The 20,504-nt window shown below is 38.3% G+C and overlaps 1 protein-coding gene across 1 annotated transcript in view; it reads right to left on the bottom strand.

The window, feature by feature from the left end:
- Bank1 (B cell scaffold protein with ankyrin repeats 1) overlaps positions 1-20,504 on the bottom strand; it is a 359,398-nt gene that overhangs the window by 119,847 nt on the left and 219,047 nt on the right. Inside the window, 1 exon segment of the mRNA XM_045143530.1 lies at positions 8,175-8,243. Within this exon segment, the coding sequence (XP_044999465.1) occupies positions 8,175-8,243 (69 nt within the window).

The following is a 20,504-nucleotide window of genomic DNA, read 5'->3' on the forward strand; positions in this document are numbered from 1 at the left end:
CTCCGTGATGGCAGGGGAAACAATGACATGGGCAGAGGGTGGACATCACCACCTGGCCTACATAAAGTGAACAATAGTAACAGGAGAGTGTGCCAAACACTGGCAAGGGGAAACTGGTTATAATACTTATAAGTCCGCCTCCAACAACACACTGCCTCCAGAAGGCGTTAATTCCCAAATCTCCATCAGCTGGGAACCTAGCATTCAGAACAGCTAAGTTTATGGGTGACACCTGAATCAAACCACCGTAATGGTCCTAAGTGCAAGATATATATATATATATATATATATATATATATATATATATATATATATATATATGCTATATATTATACAGTTGTTTTTGAAATGCAACATAATTAGAGTTTAAATTTGACTATAATGTTGCTTCTATAATGCATAGTTTCTTTTAGTGGGATTTTGATTTTTTATGTAGGGTATATAGGTTATGAGCTGATTGTTAATGAATATTTTCATATAGACTACTTTTATTTCATGTCAAGGAGAATTCAGACAACCGAATTCTTATGCTCGTCTTGAGTTTGGGCATCTGGCATAGACAGTAGATGCGGATAGATGTGGTGTTACCCAGCCACCCCTCATGAGTATTTACCCAGAGCAATAGCAATAGTACAACCTGGATGAGGTCACTTATTTAACGTCATAGTGAGAGGTGTGAATGTGATCCAAGATCAGAGGGAATGTGTTTGGAAATGCCTGAAGCTCATCAGTCCTTTTTTCTGTAAGGCAGTATCAGAAAGATGGGGTTAGTTTTTGTATGGATAAAAGTCCAACAGACGCATAACCAGTCTGTGAAACATGCGCAATCTGGACCATAGACAATCACATACTTTGTAAGACAAGGGACATTAACTAGATACTTTCATGTCCTTGAAGAAAGAGCTTTGCTTCCCTCTGCCCACCTTCAACTTGATCATCTATCACTTTCACATAGTAACTTGTTAATTGCTAATTGTATATTATAGAACCCTCATTATCAAAATTAAAATTACTGCAAATGTTCTACCAGTGACAAGGAGTCTTCCTAAGTATAAGCTTCGTGAGCTCTGTTATAAATCAGTCCCTTGTGAAGTTGGCTATCTTGACGCAGACTTCACAATCCTGCTCACCTCCAAGATCACACACAAAATCTACTTTTCTGGCTTGTAATATTGAAAAATACACCCCTGGCTGCTCTGCAGGTGGCACAAGGGTTCAGAGGAAGAATACTGCACTGTGACAGTTCTGTTTGGCAGCTCTGATTTCAAAACCAACATGGGAAAAACTGATTTATAAACTGTATCTTGATGAAAAATTTTAACTGCGATCCTTAGTTCTCAGCAATTTTCTTTCTATTTTTCAAGACATAAAACTTGAGTCAAAGAATTCTATTGAATTGCAACAAAAATGGTGCCAATTAATTTTTTTCTACTCCTCAGGAAAATTCTTTGGTTCAGCAATAATGTAACTTCCTGGCAACCTTTTGGCAATGTTGAACTTAGGAAACCTGCAATGCTTATAGGTTCATTGGGAAAATAATTGGGTCTCATAATCCCTCTGCCTTCCGTCATACAGTAGAACTAAATAATTTACTTAACCCTTTCTGAGGATGTACCTACTTTCTTTAGGAAATCTGTATTCTTACATACATTTCATAAGCCCTTTATTTTTTCCCTACAAAATAAAGAGAGTATCACTGGTGAAGTACTTACAATTTTCTGCTGTTAGATTATGAAATCTCAGTATATCTGAAAAACAGCCATGGCACTAGGAATGAGCTGTTTTGATTGCTAGGTATATCCATGGACTGGTGCATATATCTGAAAGTTTGAGAACTAAGGCTGGGTAGAGACAGACCATCATGGTTTGCCTCTCATAGGCCTGTGCTGAATGCTTGCTCCCAGGTGGTGCAGCGATGTTGGGAGGTGATGGAATATTTAGGTGGTAGGCTATCTGGAGGAAGTAGACCTTGCTAAAAGTGAGCTTTTGATGAGTATACCTGGTTCCTAGTTCCTTTCTCTCACACTGGACCCCGGCAGCCATGATGCAAACTGCTCTCCCTGCACTGCCTCCCGGCATGATGGGCTGAATCCTCAGAGAATGCGAGCCCAACGACATCCTTCTCTTAGTTTGTGTATTCAGGTTTCTTTCTTCACAGAGAAGATCTAACACAAAGGTGCTTCAGGTACCTAGGTTCTTGATTATTTCATAATATTCACACTTATTTATAATTATCTTGGTTCTCATACTAAAAGGTGATTTTCTTGAAGACTATAGTCACTAGAAAGGTTTTTTTATTAATAAAATTGTTTTCCAAAGGCTGATATTATCTAAATTGCTGGAAATGAAACAGCATTCTTTTATCCTGGAAAATTCCTGATGTGTAAGATTAAAAGGATATACTTGGGCTGGAGAGATGGCTTAGCGGTTAAGCGCTTGCCTGTGAAGCCTAAGGACCCCGGTTCGAGGCTTGGTTCCCCAGGTCCCACGTTAGCCAGATGCACAAGGGGGCGCACGCGTCTGGAGTTCGTTTGCAGAGGCTAGAAGCCCTGGCGCGCCCATTCTCTCTCTCTCCCTCTATCTGTCTTTCTCTCTGTGTCTGTCGCTCTCAAATAAATAAACAAAAAATTAAAAAAAAAAGGATATACTGTTAGAACTACTTAAAAATGTTTTTAATAAATTTGATTAAGACTATAGAGAAAAGATGATGACATCAGATTAAAAGAGAGACTAATGGGGAGAGGGAGAGGATATGAGAGTGCAGAGTTATGAAGGGTGAAGTGGGGAAAGGGAGGGAAATACCATGGTTTTTTGTCTGTAAGTATAGAAATTAACTATATATACATAAACATATATATATGAATATAGAGAAAACTATTTCAGCAAACACATGATAAAATCTCAGGAAACTTGTCCTTACAGAGTTGTAAATTATTTAGCAATAAATGACTTGAGTGAATCAAGTCAGAGAAGAAGATATGTACAGGTATCAAACCAGTAAAAATTGTGCAATCAATGAAGCTTACTGACTCACCATTCTTTCCTACCCTTTTTTTCCAAGTTCAGAGGGCAACTATCTTTCCACACACATTGTAGAATACTAATCAGATCTTCTAGGCTGAGAAGAGGCTCTGGTGAGGGTGGTATGGAGTCTAAGTTTAAAAGAATTTTTTTTTTTTTTTTTGGTCTTTGACCTGTAACTCCAAGTACTGGAGACTGGTTGCTAAACCCACCGAGCTATTGATCAGAGAAACATATGAGGTCCCCAAATCAAGACAGCTATCTGTCAAAGCACTTGATTTCATGTCTCAGGCAAAAGCTAAGATCCTGTTGCTTAAAACACCATACGCTGCTGACACAGAGCATGGAGAGACCTGGCTGGAATTCAGAAGAAAGCCAGTCCTCAGACAATTAGCTGGAAAGTCCACATGAGCTAATGGGGAAAATGGCCAACAACAGTCTGAGCAACCAGAGGTCTAAGCTACTCAGAAGCAAACAAAAAAATAACTTACTACTGCTCCCACAATGCATAAATTACAACCCCATGGAGAATACCAGGAACGCTAGGGACGAGTAAAAAAGAGAGTACCAACAAATGATGTATCAATACAAAACATCTTGATGATGATAATAATAATTATAAAACATTAAAAACAAAACAAAACAAAACAAAATAAAAAGCACTTCTTCAGGGATATTTTCTCCCAAACAGCTGAACACATTCACCTTCTCTCTTTATAGTTTACAGTAAGTAATTCTTCACAATAACTGTAAGGTATGAGAGGGAGTCTAGATAGCAGTAATTTATCAACTTTAATTCTTTAGGAACAATTACAATCTTAATTATATGAAATTTGTACTTGGAGTTCTGCTTTTATTTCTTGAAATAGATAAAGATCCATCAGGAAGATGACAGTAGAGTTTAAAAACATTTATTTTCCTCCCTTGTATTAGCTATGTTTTGTCTTACTTGAGAAAAAAAAAAAACTTAAGAGAGGAAAGATTTATTTTGGGTCATGGTTTGAGAATGTATAGTCTATCAGGATGAAGAAGGCATGGTGGCTCAAAGCAGCTGGGTTTGTGGCCATGAGGTCTTACAGTATGACTTATTGCATCTCAAAGGACGAAGAAGCAGAGAGACCTTGGGCTGGAAGTGGGACTAGCTATAACAAAGCCGGTCCTCAGTGACTATTTTCCATCAGCCAGCCTTCACCTTTTAAAAGTTCTACAGTGCAATCTTTTTTTTTTTTTTTTTTGTTTGTTTGTTTTGTTTTTTCAAGGTAGGGTCTCACTCTGGCCCATGCTGACCTGGAATTCACTATGTAGTCTCAGGGTGGCCTTGAACTCATGGTGATCTTCCTATCTCTGCCTCCCAAGTGCTGGGATTAAGGCATGTGCCACCACGCCCAGCTTGCAATCTTTTAGAGACTAAGTGTTCAAACACATAAACCTGTGCAGAACATTTTATATATAAATCATGACATTATGCCCCAGGCCCCTATAGACTCATGGCAAACTGCATTTAATCCAACTTCAAAATTACCCATTTTTGTAAAAGTTTCAGTACTGTTCCAAAGTCCAAAATCTCTTCTGACACTCACAGCAGACTTTTCTGATGAGTCCTTGTAAAAATCCAAAATCAAGTTACATTGATTCTAATGCACAATGACACAGAGTGAATGGTCCAGTCCAAAAGGGATGGAAAGGATGGAAGAAAACAATGTTTGGATCAAATAAAAACCGAGGTGGCTGGAGAGATGGCATAGCAGTTAAGGAGCTTAACTGTAAAGACTAACTACCGGGGTTCGATTCCCCAGTGCTTGTGTACAACTAGATGCACAATAGCCCATGTATCTGGAGTTCATTTGCAGTGGCCAGAGGACCTGGTATTCTCATTCATTCTCTCTCTCTCTCTTCTTGAAAATAAACAAATGACTAAAATTTAATTTAAAATTTAATTAATGAAAGGCAGTGTGGTGCACAGCAAATCCCACAGCTCCCATGTCTAGTATCTGGGGCTTCTAGTAGCAACATCTCGGATCCAACAGGTTTGTAAAGTCCCTACTGCTTGGCTGCCTGAAGCATACATTGCCTCCCTCCCTCTTGAGCTGACTTCTGTGGGTAGCTGCAGCTTTTCTTGGCAGACATCCCATGTCCCTGGCATTTATTCCATATTGAGGTCTCCATTGCAACTTAATTTTTACCTTCACAATGTCTGACTCAGTCCCCTGCCAGGAATCTGAGCCTGTTCTACACTGTCTGGCTTTAGTGGCTTCCCTAGAACCTTGTAACAAACCTCTATGATCTTGTATCTCTTGCATTCCTTGCACTTTTTAAGCTAGCACCCTATAGATGACAATGCTAAGTTTTCTTCTAGCTTGAGATGCAGCCTGACACTCTTGGATCATGGCTGCAGTGGCCAAGTGACTGGGTGACCAGGGAAAGCATTTCTCTAGACTGCAGTTCCCAAGCAGGGAACTCCTACAGAGACAATGTCTGATTAGGAAGTAGCTGTTCATGCCCTCTCCTTCAAATGAATGTTTTCAAATCAAGTTTCAGTTTTATATCCTGGGGCTTTTCATGAGTTGGCATCCTGTCATTAAGGCACCATTTGTATTGCCACAGTGCAAAGTTCACAGCTTCTTATTAATTGTGTAAATCTTTGCCACATCACAGCCATTTTTGTGCATCTACATTGTCTGCTGTGTCAGCAGCCTTATGACGTGTGTACTCCTTTCCTTAGCAAACTGCACATTTTTCACTTATTTTTACTCTACTTTCTCCTCTCTTACTGTAAACCTAGCTAAAGACCATGAGCAATAACAATGCCATAATCTGCATACTGTGCTATCTTGAAATTTTTCTACCAAATTACTTTTGAATTTAGCCAAATTTAACCATATGTCTAGAATGTCATATGAATAGCCTCTGGTTCAAATCTTTACTCCTCTCTGAAAACTTATGAGCCTGACTTGTAATGTCTGAATTTCTATTAGTGTTGTGGTCTTTTGCATTCCAACAAGAATGGCTCATTAAACTCTGTTTATAGGATTCTAGAGCTTCTCTGGTCTATAGCTCCCAACTCTCACCTTCTTCTTAGTTCCCAAGTCCTGTGAACACATGGTCAGGTTTGTAAGAGCCACTTCCTCACTACACTCTCAGTATCAGCTTTCACTGTGCTCCCAGTATCAATTTCTGTACTTGTGACTTTTATTAGTACTATAACAAAATACCTGATAGAAACAACTTAATGAAGAAAGGATTCATTTTGATTCATTGTTTGGGAAGGTCCAATTCTTCCTGGCTGTTGAAGCATGACTTGTTACATCTGAGCAAACAAGGAAGCACAGATCTTGGACAAGCTATGGGGCTACCTATAACACTCAAGGCCTGCCTCATTGTCTTGTTCTCAGCAGCAGGCCTCACTCTTAATGGTTCCACAGCATCCCATGTAGCATCATTAGCCAGTGGCCAAGTGTTCAAACACATGAGCCAGCAGGGACATTTTAAATATTTTCTTTCTTTCTTTATTTAAGAGAGAAAGAGACAGAGACAGAGAGAGAGAGAGAGAGAGAGAGAGAGAGAGAGAGAGAGAGAGGGGGAGGGAGGGAGGGAGAGAGAGAGAGAGAGAGACAGAGATAGGGGAAGAGAAAGAGGAAGAGGAAGAGGAAAAGGAAGAGGAAGAGGCAGAAAGAAAGACAGAGTGGGCACTCCAGGGCCTCCAGCCAGTACAAATGAACTCCAGACACATGCAGCCCCTGTGCATCTGGCTTATGTGGGTCCTGGGTAATTGAACCGGGTCCTTGGGCTTCACAGGCAAATGCCTTCATTACTAAGCCATTTCCCCAGCCCAGGAACATTTTACATATAAACTATGACAACACTAAATTATAGAATTGAGCAAAAAAAATAGAAAATTGCCATTTAAAAATGGATTTTCCATGTAAATTAACAAGCAAAATGATTCATTAGAGAGTAGAAATTTGGCTTCCATATGTATTGTATTCAAGCAGCCTGTGCTTCTATGCAAGGACAGCTCTCTCTTCCACTGATTGAAGCCTCACCTCTTTCCCTCCCACCTACTGAAGACTGCTTCTTGCAAAGATCAATGAAAATATGGCCTCTGATCACACATGACACAGAATGTGTCTTACTTGGCATCTCTGGAGCCCTGTTTTTAGGTAAAACTGGGATGTTATGAGAAATGCTCCTGGAGGTCAGAGGTAATTATCCCTAATGTAAAGATACCCCTTTGTTTGGAAGACAATTCATAGCATCCTCAGAGTAGGCTCACTGAGTTTCTGTATTTCATAACACTGTTCAGTGGCTAGTACAAGTTGGTGCGACCTGTACCTCGCCATCTCTGTAACAGTACAAAAGGAACAGGTGAGGATTTAGTGGCTGCTGCAGAATAATTTCTGGCTTTTGTTTCAATATTTTGCTCACAGTATTTTACTACCAAGTTTAAGGTGATATGATTTGGGACAGAAGTGCCATAGGTGTGTGTATTTATATTGCTCAGTCAACAAACATCCTTTTCATATTTGAACATTACATCATTCCTTATTGCAATAAATAGCTTTCTAGCATCAATCTTTTCAAAAGAAGATAGGTGGTCTAGTGATTACTGGAGGCAAAAAATTCCCACCTGTATGAGATATTTGTGTGACCAAAGTTTTTTTCTTGTCACTGCATGACAAATGATTATTCAAAATATATTGAGTCAAAAGTAGTAGAATCTCTGATTGGCATTCAGAGGAGAGGGTAGAAAATACCCAAGCTAGTACTTTTGATAGGGCAATCAACTCTGTCCCTCCTACTGACTGAAGCCTCAACTCTGTTCCTCCTGATGACTGAAGCCTGCTTCTTGCACAGGTCCATGAAAATGTTGTCTCTGATGCATACAAGGCACAGAATGTGTCTTACTTGACATCCCTGCAGCCCTGATGATATCACTGCATCACCACAAGCAATATAATAAGGCCATTTTCTACTATGTTAATTATAAATAATTATTTTGCATTGATTTTTATGGCATAATTATATTTAAGTGAGATACAAACTTCAGAGTAAAGTTAAGCAAGCCCCATGACTTTTGGAAGCTTTATTCACTATCCATAAGATTTCTTCAGCTCTTACTAAGAGGTTGCTGAGAGGCTAGCTGGCATTATTACCTGGTTTCTTAGGAACCCCATAGGATGTATCACTGTCCGATTGTCTTCTGGCTGCCTTTTGCTGGAACACTGTAAAAAATCATAGTATACATTAATTTTTGAACATAAACATAGTTTTAAAAATTAAACAAAGTGTGAAAGTCTCCAAGAAGCTAGAATGCAATATATTATTTCCCATGGCAACAACCTCAGATTTTTATTATTTTTGAGTAGCAGGATTATTAAATTTGTAATTTTCTTACTTGTGCAGTTTACCAACCACTTCACAAAGCATTTTCTTTGGGCAGAGCAGTAAAATGCTGATGGAATGCCTCATTAAACCAGTGAAATCGAGATATGATTCCACGTTGATGTCAGGTAAAGATAAATGCTACACTTTGTTAAAAGTAATAAATGTTAAAATCACATGAAAAACTCTATTTTCACAGAAATGATTCAATCTAACTTTCTGATGATCACCAAGGCTAATAGATGTTTCTTCTTAATCAGAACAAGAGTCTGTTGCATTTCACAGATGTAATAATAAAACAGCACTTTATTCTTGCATCATCTATCCAGACCTCAGGCCTATTAAAGCAGCTTATCTGAATTACTTCATTATCTGAAAAGTGCTTTGTTCTCATTTATTATTTCTCACATGAAATTCTGGGAGTTAAGTCAGCATTACTCACTCCATTTTGCAGATGAAAGGTAAAATTGATTATTTAATATTTATTAAGCACCCACAATGTTCTGTCTACTTTCTGGCATTTGTTAATGAAACAGTCCAGTCTCTTTACTATTTACTTTGGAAAATGAGCATCCCAGAGATACATTCATTTTTTATGGGCAGTCTGAATTATGGGTTTTGGGAAGCAGAAGAGGCCTGAGAGATTTAGCCCAACCTCATATGTTTATAGATGAGGAAGTAACTAGCTTGTAAAAAGGCAATGTAATTTTGCAATGGTCCCAGAGTTGTTGTTAGTGGAGAAGTGATTCAGACCCTTAAGCCTTGAACTTCCCTCTGCTGCTGTTTTCCTTGCCTTGTGGCTGTCTCTTCTAGTCTGCAGGCATTTCCTTTTAAATTTTTTTTTGTCTATTTATTTATTTATTTATTTGAGAGCGACAGACACAGAGAGAAAGACAGATAGAGGGAGAGAGAGAGAATGGGCGCGCCAGGGCTTCCACCCTCTGCAAACGAACTCCAGACGCATGTGCCCCCTTGTGCATCTGGCTAACGTGGGACCTGGGGAACCGAGCCTCGAACCGGGGTCCTTAGGCTTCACAGGCAAGCGCTTAACCACTAAGCCATCTCTCCAGCCCAGGCATTTCTTTTTAAAGATAAGGAAGGACACTGAGCAAGACCATTGGAAGGAACATGGCTATGCTGCTTCTTACCAGTTCAACAAGGTTTCCTAGCAAAATGGAACTTTGGCATGTGAAGGGAGGGGAACAAGCGCATAGGACTTGACCACTGTGACCTGGAAAAACAGCCCAACAATTATGGAGTTCTGCCTTGGCTTTCATAATTTTTTTTAAACCAACCTAATATCCACGTCACATTTGGAATTAATCCAGAATACATATCATGAATTTTAACAAATGCTCTATATCAAAGGGACAATTAATTCTTAAACATATAAATTTCCAGATGATGTATCTGTGTGCTTAGGGTAGGAAAATGTATTTACAAATAGAATTACTTTGAAAAAGTATGCATGTAAGTAACATTTTCTGGTTGAAAATAAGTTTTCTCCTTCAATTTCTGGTTATTGAGCTTGTATTTTTTCCCTAACATAAAATACATTGAGGATTAAGTGATGTATGCACTTATTTTAGAGCATTAGAAAACTCTTTTCAAGGTATGTTTTTTTTTCCCCCATTGGCTGGTTCTAAACATCTTGACAAAAAACACACAACACTTTTTGAAATTTTAATCCTCTGTGCTTTTGCCAATATTGTTAAGACATGACTGAGAATGTCTAAAATTAAAAGCCTATAATTTTGCATCATTAACTTAGGAAATGACTTGAATCCAAAGACAAATTCAAACAAATTCCCTACCTAAATAATATATTAATGATTTTTTTATAAAATCTGCTGAGGTTTGAAACTATGGAGCATTTGAAAATAAAATTATTTTTTCTTGCTAATTAAGTATGTTAATTTGCTATAAATCCATATATAAATGTAATGCTATATTTTATTGTGCTACTTTCTGCTGATACCAAACACTTGGCTTGTTTGACATACAGTAAATGCTAAGCAAATAAATGCTATCTTTCAGTTATGAGATTACAAAGTTAAAATGTTATATTTATGTATTATTGTTATTTCACAAGTGAAAACACACTGCACCCAGGATGCTGAGCAACTTGGCACAGTGGAAGATAGTGGTTTTGTCATTACATTAACAATGTGTATTCATATCCTTATTTTCTTGCCAATGCAATTAGATTTAGATAAGCTGATCTAGAACATCTCATTTATTTACATTTAAGGATGCTACTGATTTCCGTTTCTTAGTCATTTCATATGTGAGGGTGCTGGGATAAATTCCTAAGTGACCATGGATTTAAGATGGAAGCTGGGTTTTGTGGGAGACAAGATTTATAATCTGAGGAATTAGACTGATAGAAAAACTAAATCATAAACCAATGGCTTCCTTTGGCAAGTGTACCTGTGTGGTGTCTGTGTGTGTGCATTGGTATTCCTACATGCACTTGTGTCTGCATTGTGGTGAGCAGAGGTTGGCATTTGGAGCTTTCCTTAATGATTCTACAACTTATTTACTAGAGGCAGGGCTTCATATTTGAACCCAGAGCTTTCTGATTTGACTAGTATATCAAGCCAGCTTACCTTGGGGATCCAGTGTCTCTGCCTCCCACTTGGCATTTATGTGGATGCGGGGGATATGAACTCACATCCTGATGCTTGTGTAGCAAGAGCTGAGTAATCTCTACAGCCTGACACTTTCTTATAATATACTGAAAGAGGTCTGCCCTGTGTGTTTGAATTATTGAGGGATATTATTTCAACCACATTATATCCCACCAGTGTTCAGAGAATGCTATTGAGAAAATTATGATGTATGTTAACTTTGATAACCCTTTGCCTTGTGAAATCTCAATTTTCAGAAGTTAGAACTTGAAAAGTCAGAAATATGAATAGGTGGTTTGTTCTTGTCATTACCTTTAAACATAAAAACCTCCACAGAGAAAGAAAGAACAATTCTGAAGTTTGCAAGAATCCTATACAATACAAATGTTCCAAATAACATCCTAGTTGATTTAAAATAAATAGTAGAATGATTTCTGTCAAAATTTCTTCAAAATAGAAATAACATTGAATAAAAAGTAAGTATAATATTTATTGTTGAAAATGTTTATCAAAAAAGATCTAGTAGAAAAGAAGAGGAGGAGAAGGAAATTCATTTTCACATTTGTCCTTCTAGGATGCTGTTTGTGAGAATACTCTTCTTCCTGGCACTTATGTCACTTGTGGTCTATTGCAAACCAAAGGCCTCTTCCAGAGATACCCTTTCTAAAAGAAATGGAACAAACTTACTTTTCACTGTTTTATAAGTGGTAAGCACATTACAAATCTATGAGATAGCCAGCAGCCTTCCTGAATATATGAATTACAATCCATAAACCCCACAATGTTCCATGCCCATAAGAGGTAAAAAATAACAATGTACATATCTGTATTGTGTTTTGAGTTTCCTTGGGATGACAGCTAGGCGGTAGCAGCTGTGGGCTTTATTGTTCACTTGACAATCTTTTAAAAAAAATTGTTTATTATTAGATATGACCATATTTTGTATATAAACATCACATGTTGGTATCATCCTTTCCCTCCTCCCTGCCTGAAGAGGCCTTCCTCATTGGGGATGCAGGGCAACCCTATGGCAATTGAGGGTTATGCATTATGGGGCAGTAGTCAGTTAGTTATGGGGGAGAGGCAATGTCTCTGTGCAACTTGTGGCTCTAACAATCTTTCTGCTCCCTCTTCTGCAAAATTCCCAGAGTCATGCTGGGAGCATTTTTATTACGTTGCCAAATACAGAGCCTGCACCTGCTATACTAGGTCCTGAGTGTGCAAAGGCATATCAACGAGGGTGTTTATTACATTCTCTATTTCCCTGTGTTCATTGAGGCTAAGGCTAAATGTTCTAATACTGTCTGCTGATGAGAGAGGATAGAGATGAAGACACTCATAAAGAGGAAGGATCAACACGTGATTCATAAGCCCTATTCTCCCCATGCTGTTCCGCCAGTGTGCACTGTGCAAAAGCCAATCACAGAGAGGGAAGGAGTAATAGTTAGATGGAGACGGAAGAAGAAGAAGAAGAAGGAGAAGGAGAAGTAGAAGGAGAAGGAGAAGGAGAAGAAAGAAGAGGAGAAGAAGAGAAAGAGGAGAAAGGAGAAGAAGCAAGAGAAGAAACAGGAAAAACAATCCTTTTATGTATCCAGCAGGCAGGCACATAGGAGAAAATGTTCTAACCCAAAAGCAGTCCCACTGACTATTCTTTTTTTTAAAAATTTTTTATTTATTTGAGAACGACAGACACAGAGAGAAAGACAGATAGAGGGAGAGAGAGAGAATGGGCGCACCAGGGCCTCCAGCCTCTGCAAACGAACTCCAGACGTGTGCACCCCCTTATGCATCTGGCTAACGTGGGACCTGGGGAACCGAGCCTCGAACCGGGGTCCTTAGGCTTCAAAGGCAAGCGCTTAACTGCTAATCCATCTCTCCAGCCCCCCATTGACTATCCTGAAGCTCAAAGTAGAAATGTAGCCTCTCTAGGTAATCCAAGAGAGAATAAATTCTCCAGTTAGCTTTAACACACCATTTCTTCCTTGTGGCAGTCTGAATGAGATGTGCCCCATAGCTTAATGAATTTTAATTACTTTGTCTCTAGTTGGTGGCTTTTGGTAAGTGGAGCCTTGCTAGAGGAGGCTTTTGCTGGCTCTGAGGTAATGTAGCCGAGCTCCTCGCCTGGCAGACTAGACTACTTCTCCTAGAGATGTGAGACCTAGCCTAGTTTCTGCCATGCTACCTCTGCTCTGATGAAACTTCCTTTTAAGATGGAAGCTGAAATGAACCCTTTCTTCACATCAGCTTCTTATGGTCGGGTGTTTTGTCCAAGTGATGAGAAAGTGAACACAATTGTGCCAGCATTATTTCCAGGTCATTAACTTGAACAAATTTATCAAATGTAGGCCACTGTATTTTCAGAGGAATGTCCAAGGTATTGGAGACACAACCCGTAGGTCTTTCAGCTGAAAATTGCTTATTGGTTGGCAGATATAGGCCAGTGAGGATGACAACATTTTGCTTTATGGAGAATCTACATGGTTTACTCATTTACACATATATTGGTCACTGATGCATACACATTTACACATATATTGGCCACTGATACACACACATTTACACATATATTGGACACTTATATGCCTGAAGGAAATCACATGGAAACTGTAAGGTAATGGTGATATTGACAAATGCTTTTGTTTTTCTAAATAGAGAACATTCACTTTCTTTCCAATTTGTAATAGAATGTTTAAGTTTGATAGGGTTCTATGAAAATCCTCTCCCCACATAGAAAACATTACTATCCATTATTTTATCTACTATTAATCAACTGACTTTTTTTTTTCAAGAGTACTAAGACTGCTTTCTAGTGCTGTAAAGTGCTACATGAGCTACCAGGGAAAAGTGGCCAACAACGGTGTTAGCAAGCAGGGCTTTAAGTTACTCAGAAACAACCACCCTGACAAGAATTACACATCAGTGCAATTGGTGGCACACAACCTTGGTGGGTCAACAATGTGTCTCTGATTGGCTAATGATCTTCTCAGTGGGAAGGAACCCATATCTGGAACTGGGAACCAGGTCTAAATCCTATGACAACAAAAATTATGCTCTCTCCAATGTCATATTCCCAGTAGTCTTTAGATAAAAGAGGGGCTACATCCATCCAACTTTCCCCAAATTAAAAACACTTATCCAGTTTCACCCTGACTTTACTCTCCACTGGAGAATCTGATTTTCTTTTTCAGAAGGTAGTAAGACTGGAGGCGAAAAACCACCTCTCATATCAGTCAAGGCCCAGGCCAAACCACAGGGAGTGGGGAGATGAGCAAGAGTGCTACTTCCATGGTGAGCCTGATAAGCAGTGCCAGGGTGAAGGAGACAGACCCCGAGGACACTCGCCACATACCAAAGCAAAAATCTAGACGCTTGTAAGAGCTTATCACTGGAGTAGACTAGAAACACAGCCATCAAGGCTCAGGTAATTTTGGGGAAAAGGGGGCAGAAAGATAGGAAGAGCCACAGGTTGGGATGTCATACCCAGAGGCACTGCCTCCCCCCAGAAACTGACTAATGTTCCCACAGTGCATAATCTACAATCCCATGGGAAATACCAGAAACTCCACTGAGGAAGGCCCTCTATAGACTGCAAGCAGGGAGGGATGGGGAGATGGTACCAACATATGATGTATCCATACAAAATATATTTTTGATAAAAAATGCTTTGCTGTCACATTTATTCTTATTCATACAATAAGAAGGTTTTTATTCTAGAAATCTTTATATCAGAATCTGGTACATTGTGGAAGAAGGTTGTTGCTTTGTGAAATTGATAGCATGAGGCTATTGCAATGACTTTATTAGTCAAAGCTTCATTCCTTCCCAGACAGGCAGGTCTTTTTTTTCCTCGGGGCATTAAGGCAAGAAGCATATATTGAATAACTGCTGCTTGCCCAGTGGCATTCTGACTTCTGTTTTGGTCTTATTTAATTAAGAAAATGGTATGAGTGCAAATATTACTTTAATAACAGCTCAAGTAATTTTCCTTTTGTTTCAAAGATAAATGGTTTGGGTGATAAGGAATTCAATGGAAGACACAAAATTATGATGAATTTAGGCTCGAGAAATTGCTCAGTTGCTAAGGTGCTTGTCTGCAAAGCCTTACAACCAGTTCAATTCCCCAGTACCCACATAAACCAGAGGCATAATGTCGAGTTCTCTTGCAATGGCTAGAGACTCTACAGCACCTATACTCTCTCCTTCTCTCTCTCTATCTCTAAATCACTGCTTACAAATATATAAAATATTTTAAGAAATTATGATGAACTCTCCCTTTTAGTCATGCATAGTAATTATCAAAACTGAATTCTCTGTCTTTCCCCTTATGTATCAGAAAATTATCTACAAAGTAGCACCAATGAGATCATGATTTTCTTTGTTGTATTTTCCGGGATAGTAAGACTTGGCCCTCTGGGCACTGGGCCAATAGCATAGTCAGTAAAGGAAGCACTCACATGCATGAGGGTCTGAGGTGATCCCTATAACCCAGGTACAATGCTAGGCATGGTAACACATATCTGTAACCCAGCACTGAGAAAGCAGAGACAAGGATTTCTAGAGCTTTCTGATCAGCTAATTTAACCTTATTGGTAAGCTCCATTCCTATTAGGGTGTCTGTCTCAAAAGTTGTGGACAGGGCTGGAGAGATGGCTTAGTGGTTAAGCGCTTGCCTGTGAAGCCTAAGGACCCCGGTTCGAGGCTTGGTTCCCCAGGTCCCATGTTAGCCAGATGCACAAGGGGGCACACGCGTCTGGAGTTCGTTTGCAGAGGCTGGAAGCCCTGGAGCACCCATTCTCTCTCTCTCCCTCTATCTGTTTTCTCTCTGTGTCTGTCGCTCTCAAATAAAAAAAAAAAAAAAAATTAAAAAAAAAAAGTTGTGGACAGCATTCTTGAGGATGACATTTGAGGTTGTCCTCCTTTCAACATGCATGTCCCCCTGCCCACATACAAATATGCAAGTACATATCCTCATATACACATCTCATATATATTCATTAAAAAAGTTAGTCCTATAAAGCCTAAGTAAAGCCATTTGGTTATTCTGACTGTGAACAACAATCAAATACTAGTTCTACTAACAGGACTAACCCTAGAGAACTAAAAGTGAAAAATGCCAAAAGGACAGGTTGTGTTGATTTGTTCCAGATAGTTTTCAACATTGGTGTTTAACAATAAATACTTTTAGAAAGTTAAACAAGTTGATATATCAGCATAGAACCCATGTAAAAGGCAAGATGTGAAAGACAGTCTTCTCCATCTCTGTGTCTCAGAACACCTTTCTTCATAGTGTCTACCAACTCCTTCATATCCTCTGTACCAGTCACTAAACCAATGTGGATTTTGTTTTCATGAAACTCCTGCAAAGCATCAATTGTTTACAAAAATAAAGAAAAATAAAGTAAGATTGTATCACGTTTACAAAGTTATACAACATTAAGTGGACAGTAATAGCCAAACTAAGTTCCACATGTCGTCACAATCGTCATGAATTTCACATCATTCTATTCCCTTAGGGCGTTGTCTTTCAATGTGCTGACTTCACAGAACATCTTGCTTTTTCTCTAATCACTGACTTAGGAGTTACAAAGATACAAATAATAAAACTCTCCAAAGAAAATACTATGAATTCAACCAAAGCAAAAAATGTGCATGAAGACTATATGAGTAGACAGCTGCTTATTACATCTGTGAATTTATTTTATTTTTTTTGACCATTCTTGAAAGTGTTCAAATGCTTACATTGCCTTAATAACAGGAATAACCTGTATCAGAGTTTATCAACATTGATATGACAGACAGATTAGATCAGATAATTTTTAGACTATAATTTTAGGATGCTGACCTGCAAATTTTAGGATGTTTATTGGTACTACTGATCTTTACCTCCTAGAATCCACTAGTATTGTTCTATTTGTGACAATTAAAATACCTCTAAAAGTGTCTTCTTGCAGCCAGTTCAGAACTACTGTCATAGGTCAATTAAACTTATTACTAAAGATGCATTTTGCAAAGAATATAAATATAATGCACTAAGGATCAAAAGACCTAAATTCACAGTGCTATTGAATGAAAATCTGTGTGTGCAATATTTGTTTACATAATAAAAATCTTTAATAAAAATTCACACCATGGTTAGATTACTGCCTCCTTCCCACTGTATTAAGGAAGTGAATCATTATAAAATGAGGCCAATCAAATTTATTTTTATGATGTCAACATTTTAGCAGATGGCCTGGAAAGTCCCTCTTGGTCTCATTCAGTGACTGTTAATAGCCAGAGGACCCTGATGTTCTGCTATGAGAAGGACGACGCAATTGAGTTACATAGCACTGAGCTTTCCTTCTGTGAACAGTACAAGCTGAGGTCAGAATGACTGCTCCTTTGCAAAGTGGTATCTTACCATCAAGGTGAGAGTGGATAAAGAGAGATAGTCAACGGAAAGGGAAGAACATTAACCTGACAAGCAAAAGGATAAATCTGTCACTCTGTTCTAAGAACAGCTGTGATATACATACATACCTTGAAGCTACACAGTTTAGACAAGGACACCTAGACACAGAGTAGGACCCAAGGCACTTGATCTAAAGACCTATTATAACTATATTTCTCCACTAATGAGGACAGAAACCTTTCTACTTTGTCACATTTGCAAAGGCATGCATTAATTTTGCCAAGAGTTTCTACAAGGTCTTTCCCCCATTCCTTTCTTACATTACAATTGCCTTGTATGTGTTCAATTTCAAGTACAAGTGAATTGTAAGTGGAAATTTTCTGAGAGGAACTGAGTTACACTTGACATTTTGGGGTCCCAGTAGCTAAGTATCTCTCAAAAAGGTCATATACAGCTTTGTTGCACTGCAAAATGCCAAGGGCAACTCAGTAGCAATTGGAAATCAAAAGGGGAATTCCATTCCACCCCAAATCAGCAACATGGACTATGAACTGTCTTTGTTCCATTAATTTTATGAGAGAGAAATGGAAAATTGTTTATTGATACTGAAAATATTCTTCAGTAGGCATTAATTGCTTGGCATGATTCATAAAGAGTTTTACTACCAATTTGTCCACATCATTCTGACAACCCATTTTCTTTCCTTGATTTGTCTTAAATCAAGAATTCTGTCACTAGAGAAGAGTCCACAGATCCATGTAATTCCATTATTTTTTAATGATTAACCTATAAAAGGGAAAAATTGATTTAATATGACACGGTAAGGACATTATATCTCAAAACAAGAAGAGTTTTTATAAAGAAAATATCTTTTTAAGAAAGATGAGTACTTGTGATTGCTAATGTTAGTCTAGCTTGAATATAGTAAGAGTGGTGTTTAAAACATAGCTTGATAAAATGAACAAACATGTTGAATTTTGAATTAATAAGATATTTATCAGCACAGAGGATGGTAGAATGGTCAAACAGAGCTTCTCTCCCATTATTACATTTTGTGACAGCACACAGAAACCTGATCTCTGTGTGAATATCCCCATGTGTTTTTGCCATTATGTGTGCATTCTGCCTTCAAATTAGTTATTCTTCTGACACTAGATATGCTAAAAGAGAAAAATTTTAGATATCAGCAGATTTATATTTGTTTGGATCATTGTCCAGAGTGTTAGTGACATCTATTGAAGCTGTATTGATGTTGGTTTTGGCACGTCTATCATTTGCTCATTCAGCCATAGTTTCTGCTATGAATTCAACATGGAGCTTGGGAGAATTATTTTATGATAGGAAAATATCAGGTGAGATTGGTTCCTTCTTTTATTGGTCTTATGTGTTAGAAGTAGGAAATCAGTATGAGTGCATGACACTGATGTGAACCTATGAGTAAAGAAAGTTTGAGGTCATGTGCAAAAGCATGGGAAGCAGAATTATCTGTGTCCAAATTCTTCTTCATAGTTTTGTCACTTGAGCAATACACTGAAACTAATGGGACATCAGGTTCTTTATCTCCAAAATGAGGCTAGAAATGTAAGCTATGCAGGGATGTTGCATGAACTAGACATGGTCAGGAAATTTATCTCATGGTGATTGTTGAAAGCAGTAGACTGAGCCAGTTTTGTCTCATTAGAGAGCAGTGTTTTCTTTCCATCATCCGCTCTAACTCTTACATGTGCTCTTTAACTTCTGACTTGACAAGAATCCAAGAAACACACATAATGAAGTTAGTGTATCAAAGTCATCCTTTGCTTAGGCACAGAAAGGAACAAGAAGAATTGCTGCAAATTATAATGTACTGAGAACGTACAGTCTACAAAGCATTCTGTGAGGGTATTGTCTATTTTTATCTCATTTAAGATTATAAATATATGAATTAGATATAATGATTTTTATCCCCAGTTTATTCTGTGAAAATCAAATCTCAGTTGCATGAAGTTATTTGCTTTGGTAACACGAGCTGATCCTGAAAACAGGATACCCATGATGCCAGCATGATTTTTCTTTATTTCTCTGCTTTCACCTGCCTAGTCCCCTTGCCATTGCTTCCTCAGGTCTCTGAAATGGTAAGCTGGGACTCACCATTCTGTATTCTTCTTCCACACCTAGGCCACATCCTTCTCTTGGCTATGTTATACCATGGCTGTGCCAACATTCTGCAACCACTCTGTGTCCTGGCAAGAACTGGGCAAATTAATGTTCTCCTAATTGAAGGAATGGCTGAATGGATGTCTTTCTGGGAAATGATGGAAATTCAATTTGATAGATCTGAGTAAGATGAGAAGAGAGGAGCAACAGCAAAGATTTGCCAAAAGACTCTTATCCTGTGAAATGCAAACAACATCAAGAAAATTAGCTGATGAGGCATGCTCTTTCCAATGCAGGAGCAGCAATCAATGGCCTAAAGTCAAAGGCAAGCTAGCACATCCTACTGAAGGAGGAAGGGAAGAAAACAGGGAAGAGGGTTTGGGACTGAATTACCAATAAGCAAAACAGCCTTGGTTCTCATTTCTACATCAAACAACCATTAGGTAACACATTAGATTATCTAATTGAATGATAGAGATGTCCTTTAAATACTGAAGGCTATTAGGTTTAGGAAGGTTAGGCGAGGAAAGCAGTATTTAGCAATTGTAATTGAAACCCAAGATTTTATAGCTAAAGTTCCTATGCATGAGTTTCCAGGGAATACTGAACCACTGCCATTCAGAGATTTTACATAATTAATAAAAGAAAGATTATATCACTAAATCAATTCATCTTTATGTCACTAGTAAGTAAATGAGCATGGAGGAATACTTTGTCAGTGTACATGTTTAACATCGGTTTATTAAAAGTAGTTAAGGCTACACATCCTCTAGCCAATGCTATGAAATGAGATAGTCAGCAACAGCAGGAATTAGTCACCGGGAGATGGGACAGAAGTGGTATACCTAGAGTATAAAGCACCATGGGTAGCAGGAGATATACACTAGATTAAAATAGGGAAAACTAGCTAAATAGTACACTCTGACCAGTCAAATTTCCCATTA

The sequence above is a fragment of the Jaculus jaculus genome, chromosome 2, assembly GCF_020740685.1.
Source record: "Jaculus jaculus isolate mJacJac1 chromosome 2, mJacJac1.mat.Y.cur, whole genome shotgun sequence".
In the NCBI taxonomy this organism is placed as follows: Eukaryota; Metazoa; Chordata; class Mammalia; order Rodentia; family Dipodidae; genus Jaculus; species Jaculus jaculus.